Here is a 6812-nt window from a genome sequence, read left to right as displayed (position 1 = left end):
CCCTACATAGCTTTAAATGTCACAGATCTCTTTAATTAAATTCCTGCATATTCTGGCATGTTTGTTGCAGTTTGTTGTTGTTTGTTCTGCTGCTTTAACTGGTCTATTTGATAGAAATACCAGTATTCGTTTATTTCAGGTTTATAACATGCTCGAAAACTAACCAGAAAAAGTCTCTATTTCTTCTATTCAATTTTTTTCTTGGCTAATTCTCTCCAGCACTTTTGGTATACGTTTTAGAAATGCTTAGACAAATATCAGAACATTTAGTAAAATTTAATTAATATTATATCAAAATTGCATATTAACCTAGGAGAAAGAACATTCTTAATATTAAATGTTCCCATTTAAGAACAAGGTAAGGAATTTCATTCAAACATGTCTCATTTATTGCTACTTTAAAATGTAATTTTTTACAATGTGGGTAACTCTTGACTTTGTCTAGTTTATTTCTTAATGTTTTGTTATGTTTTTGCAATAATTTATCCCTCAATTAATTTTTATTTCTTCTTCAACTTGTAATATATGATTACATCGGGCATGTAAAAATACTGTTAACTTTGAAAGTTTATTTTGTATTAGAATAACCTAACAGAACAATTGCTATCAATTATAGTTTTCAGACAATTCTCTTAAAATTTCCAAGTAGGTATCCTGGCACATTCTAAAATAATTCTATGTTTATCTTCTTCCTTCCAAGATTTTATATCTCTTGACTTTTAATTTTCTAAATATACTGGCTAAGATTGTTCCAAAGACAAGGGTGGGAAAGAGCCAATGAAGACAGGCAAACTTGTCTTCCTAGGTGTTCATCAATTCTATGGTGTTTCCATGTGGTGACTGATAGGGAGACAAAAATTTTTTTTAACAGACATTTTTACTTTCTTGGAAGTTTAAAAGAACTCTCCTGGAAATAAATGGGACTAGAGTCTTTTAAATAAATTTTATCTCCTTACTGTTTGCTGTTTTATAAGCTTTAACATTTCTATTTTTTGTATTTTTTAATTTTTTAAAAAATTTATCAGAGAGCATATGCACTCATCAGAGAGAGACAGAGAGAGAGGAAGAAGGAGAAAGCACTCCCCCAAATGGAGCATGACTATGTCACAATTTTCTCCACTTCTCCCTCTTGCTGGGATTTAAGGCGTGCATATACCCACACTCATCTGGCAAGTTCTTCAAGTCTCCAGCTGAGACTGGCACTGTGCAGTAGGCCACGTGGGATCCAGCTCCCTTAACCACTGGGCCATCAGGGCTGGCCTTCTAAGTCTTTTATATTTGGGATTATCTGTATTTTGGGGGATTAGATCTGTTGGAAATTTATTTATCTTCTCTCCCACTCAACTTTTCTACCACGAATTTTGGGACTTACCACTGTTTGTCTTTTCTTTTAATAAGTTCATCATTTTCTACCTTTATATTTGTTGTTTAGTGGCTCTTTTATATTAAGTTAAATGATTAGTTTATGACTTTAGCTATTTATATGTTTATTAATAATAATGATAAAATGTAAAGATATAAACTTGTTCCAAGTACAGTACTCATCACATGCTATGAATTTTGATATGAAGCATTCTCACTATCATTATTTTCTAAATAGTCTACATATTGTTTTTTCATAGCATGCATTTCCCATGGAATTCTTGATGAATGTTCTTACACATAATGTCTAGTATAATATAATCCAAAATTGCTGACCAACATTGTTTAGTAGTAATTTTATATACACATCTTTTACAAAAGGTATGTTTAGTTTCATCCCCTTTGCCTAAGAAAATTTATAATCATCTTTCTTTTATTTTAAGAGATTTTTGCTATAAGGCATATACATTTGCTAGAGAGACAGAAAGCAAGAAATCACACATATCCCCAGGGGGGATGACCATACGACAAGCCCTTCTCCATTTTCCTCTTGAGATTTTGAGCACACACACACGTGCCCAGTGTGAGTTTTAAGCCACTGGGTCCAGGACTCAAACTGTGGTCGCCTACATGGGAGTACAACGATGTAACCATTACACCATCTGCTTCTCCCTACAGCCATCTTTCAGCCCATGGTGCTTACTGTGGAAATCTGACCACTACTTCCCCAAGACTCAGCTCTCTTGGCTTTCTATTTGCATGTCAGCCTCTCCTGATGAGCCTGGGTGCATTCAGAGCTGGACACAGACTGTGGAGGGGATTTTTCTTCATCTTTAAAATTCCAAATACTCACTGGAATATCTGAACATAATGAGTTCTGCCCTTGGTGATGTCAATGGCTTCAGTGCCTTTACTCACCAGGTTGTACTTCGATGGAATTGTTTTTTGGATAAATGATTTTAGGAATTCTTCCTCCATTATCAATTCTTTTTGCTAAGAAATCAAGCACACAAGAAATCGTGTCAGAATCACATATGATACATTTCAAGGACTTTAATGCAATAACAGGAAGGAAACAGGGCACAAGGCAGACCGTTGATAAATATTGCTCAAGAAAAACAGAAAAACACGATGCAATGAAGTTTCACTCATAAATGTGCATTTCCAACGAAAAACTATTGAATTGCTAAGAAAAGGAAAAATAGAAGCTGAGCTACCAAGAAAATTCACTTGGGCCATTACACACTTGCTATATATATAAACTGATAAGATTGTATAATAAAGTGTCCTTACCTAGTCATCTAAATACAAATTTGTCAAGCATCAGCTGTAAGCAAAGCCTAGGTCCTCAGTGGAGAGAAATGATGATCCTGTCTTGTCTTCAGTTTCACTCCTCTGACCCTCAACCCTGCTTTCTCCTATTCTTTTACATCCTTTCTTTTCCTGGTATTCTACCTCTTCTATTCTCACCACCATACTTTATGATTATCTCCCTGGACTCCTTTCCCTCTTAGTCTCTCTCCACTTATTCCTTCCCCATTTGCCCACCAAAATTTATTCATCACCTATTACCCCCACATTCCTTCTACTTGTCTGAAGTGGGATGTGAAAAACTTATAAGAGGGAAGCAGAAAAAAATGCAAAGTCATTTATGATGGAGATAATATTTGCACATTCTACAAACGATGTAAGTTTAGCATGTCCCAAACAGAAGTTTCATGATGAGTTTCTAGCTAGTTAATGCACAAACACCCACTAGATCACACATGTGTACAATCTGGAAGTCATTCAGGCAACAGCTTTTTTCTCACCCTTTCAATTTATCAATCTCCAAGTCCTACTAATTTTACCCCCTAACATTTCTCGGTCTATTCCTCGTTCTTCATTCCTAAGTCCTCTACCCTCCTTGTCAACTCTTTTCCTATGCAACCTCATTCAGACCAACTCTCCAGTTATCATCTAAAAGCCAATGACTTTGAAAGTATTATCTCTGCCCTTTCTCTAAACTCCAGACCTTTATAGAACACACCTATTCTACATCACCACATGGGCATCGCAAAGGCACCTCATTCTCAACCTTCCAATGACCAAACTCATCTCACTTCCAAGTCTTATTTTCCTCCAGGAATCTTATTTCAGTTGAATAGTGTCATCATTCAGTCAGTTGCATGTGCCAAAGACTTACCTTCCTTGGCCCAGCATATATCTTATTTCCCATGTTTAATCTCACTCAATACCTATGAGTTTTAAAGAGGCATTGAACTATCCATTTCTCTCCATCTTCAGTGCCATCCATATTTCCTGCGCCTACATGATTTAATACCTGCATTTTTGTACCTGCCTACTGTTCCTGTATAGATCATTCTGTGCATAGTGGCCAGAATGCTATTTCAGAAATTAAAATAACACCAGGCCAGCCCCGTAATACAGTGATTAAGTATTGTGTAGAAAAACACATAGCACATGGCCAGCTGAGGTTGGCATTCCAACCCTGATAGCTCAAAAAACATGCCAGGCACATATACATGTGTGCTTACGATCAGGATGGGCTGGAGAAATAGAGCGGAAAAGTGCCCACTGGGGAGTTTCTCTCTCTCTCTCTCCACCTCTCTTCTCTCTTTGTCCCCTTCTCAAGTACATGAACTCCTTGGAAATTAAAATGTAAAATAAAATAACCCAATGCTTACCAGGGTTCCTAAATAAAATCCACACTCTCCACTTTGTATAGCAGGTTCCTAACTGATCTTGGCCTTCAGCTGCTTCTCCGACTTCATCACCTACCTGACCTCCCTCACTCAGCTTCACTTCCACCCAATTTGCCTGCTTTCCATGTTCTGGATATATCATGGTACCTCTTCTTCCAGGGTCTTCAAATCTGCTACTCCTTCAGTCTGGAAAACCCTCACCCATTCCACCCCTCCTTTAATGCTTCCTGACCATCAACATTATCATCATCAGGATATTACTGCCTTCTCAATAGGTCCTTGTCTAATTAGCCTCATATTTTCTTTTCCTTCCTTCATTAATTTCCCCAGTAATTGCACATCTCATTAATGGATTATCTGGTTAATCTCTGCTTCTCCAAACCATTAACTCGTCACCTTCTGATGAGTGGCTCCTTCTATGGTTCCTTCTGATTCCTTTTCCACTCCCCATACATTGTCTATAGCCCTATTCATAGCACATAATGTTAAAGTTATTTATTTATCTCTCCAGGGTCACTACCAGGTTGAGAGTTCCTTAACAGAGAGATCAATATTTTCCATCTTTATTTTTTTTTTTGAGAAGTTTTCGCTATAGGGCGCATGCTCTCACCAGACAGACAGAGAGAGACAGAGAGACAGAGAGACAGAAAGCAAGAAATCACCCCCTGGGGGGATGGCCACGCCACAATCCCTTCTCCTCCATTCTCCTCTCAGGATCTTGGGCACACACGCACACGCACCTGACATGAGTTTTAAGCCACCAGGTCCAGGACACAAACTGCGGTCGACTATGTGGGAGTCCAGCGACATAGCCATTACGGTAACTGCTGGTCCCAGTGTTTTCCATCTTTGAAATATCATATCTAACAAAATCTTTGGCATGTAACAGATCATAAATCAATGTTTATTCAACTGGCATGAAATAAAGACTACTGAACCTAGTGAACTATCCAGGCACTCTTCATTTTACCTTAGAAATTTCACCTTTCAAAAAATTCCCTCATGTACTAATGTAAAGCTAAAGCATACAGTCATCAACCATTCAGTTTATAAATAGATCTATGCCTAGTCTAGGCCAGATGTGGCCTACGTGCCAGAAATTCAACTGGGAATAACATGAGAAAGGAGCCCACTTCCTTAGCAGGAGACTCAAGAACATCAAAATCATGAAATCTAATGATATATATAACCTCAGTTGGTCATGTAGTATGTGGTTTCTTACACAGCACTTAACCACTGTGGTATGGGGCTGGCCTGGTGTTATTTTAATTTCTAAAACAGTATTCTGGCTGCTGTGTGTGGGGGTTAAATATAATTTTATATAAATGATATCTACATATATATATATCTACATATATGTAAATGATATATACATTTAAAAGGACATTTAGTGAGGAAAATTAAAATTAAATTTCATTTAAGTCAAGTAAGCAATTGTAGCCAAGAATCACAACAGCTGAGAGAGGATGGACAGTGAGACAGAAATATGGAGCCCCATCTTAGTTTGGCCTGGACCCTCTCCAGTGGACAGTGGGGAGCCACCCATGCTGAACAGACCCTCAAGGCAGCCACACCATCACGAACTAGCAAACACCCTTCAGTGCTTTGATATCTAACTGAAATTAGTGTCAAACATTAGGTTTGAGTTGAAAACATATCTAGTCTTTACTTCCTTCCAGCCAGGAGAGGCATATATTAGGTTGTTGGGAAAGTCATGATGTATTTTTCTAGATTTTTCTATACAGAAATGTCTCATGGCTTTTCCAATGACCCAGCAGGAGTGCTCGCTTCGGCAGCACATATACCAATGACCCAGCAGGAAACAACCATACCAAAGAAAGTGAAAAGCGACAAGGCAGGAATTCCTTGCTCAGTGCTTGCTAGGGCACTGAAGGCCTGAGCTTTGGCCTGCTTCTGCGGCTGTCCAGCTTTCTGAATGTCAGCAAGTCACTCTTCCTGGGGCTCTGGAAATGGCTTGAAGTAAATTATGCTTAGGATTTCTTCTACCCCTAAAATTATGCTTTCAAATCTGCAGGTCATATGTCAAGAGAACTGACTGTTCTGGGTTGAGAGCTGGAATCCCATGAGCAATAGTTTATTCTGGAATCAAGTTCAGAGACTCCAAACTTGGCAGAGCCCAAGACAGGGAGGCCAAGGTTGGAAAGGCCGAAATGGTTTATGAAATATCCACAGCAGACTAGAAGTTGCAGAAGAGCCTCAAGTTTAAAAAAAACAGGAAATATGTCTCCATAAAAAGAACACAATAACTCTCCTTTACCTCTTGAAAAAAAACAGAAGAAGTCAGTGAAATATCAGAGAAAGAATTCCAAACATTCAAGGTGACAAAACTCTATGAGTTGGAACAGAAAAGAGACAACAAACTCCAAGAGATGAGGAAGTCCTTCCACAATTTGAAAAAAAGTAAAAAGGACACCATAAGAAAAAATCAGATGGAACTATTAGAGATGAAGTCTATAATACAGAAAATCAAAAACTTTCTCAAAAGTATTAAAAGCTGACTAGACCATGCTGAAGATCAAATCTCAGACAAGACAAAACCTCTGCCATAGAAAAAAAAGCACCCAAAAAATAGAGAAAATAAAAAAAGAACATGGAGATAAAATACGAGAAATACTAGATTCCATTAAAATTCAAACATCCAAATAATTGGTAACCCAGGAGGTGAAGAAACTAAGAAGGGCATGGAAAATCTATTCCATGAAATCCTGGAAGAAAACTTTCCAA

At 37.8% G+C, this 6812-nt stretch overlaps 1 protein-coding gene across 1 annotated transcript in view; it reads right to left on the bottom strand.

The window, feature by feature from the left end:
• Window positions 1-6812, bottom strand: part of IL1RL2 (interleukin 1 receptor like 2) — a 55754-nt gene that overhangs the window by 28148 nt on the left and 20794 nt on the right. The window contains exon 5 of the mRNA XM_014583390.2: window positions 2281-2355. Coding sequence (XP_014438876.1) covers window positions 2281-2355 — 75 coding nt within the window. The remainder of the gene's footprint in view (window positions 1-2280; window positions 2356-6812) is intronic.

The sequence above is a fragment of the Tupaia chinensis genome, unplaced genomic scaffold, assembly GCF_000334495.1.
Source record: "Tupaia chinensis unplaced genomic scaffold, TupChi_1.0 Scaffold144276_1, whole genome shotgun sequence".
Lineage (NCBI taxonomy): Eukaryota > Metazoa > Chordata > Mammalia > Scandentia > Tupaiidae > Tupaia > Tupaia belangeri.
Note: the sequence above shows the minus strand (reverse complement) of the source record. Positions and strands in the feature narration are given on the sequence as shown.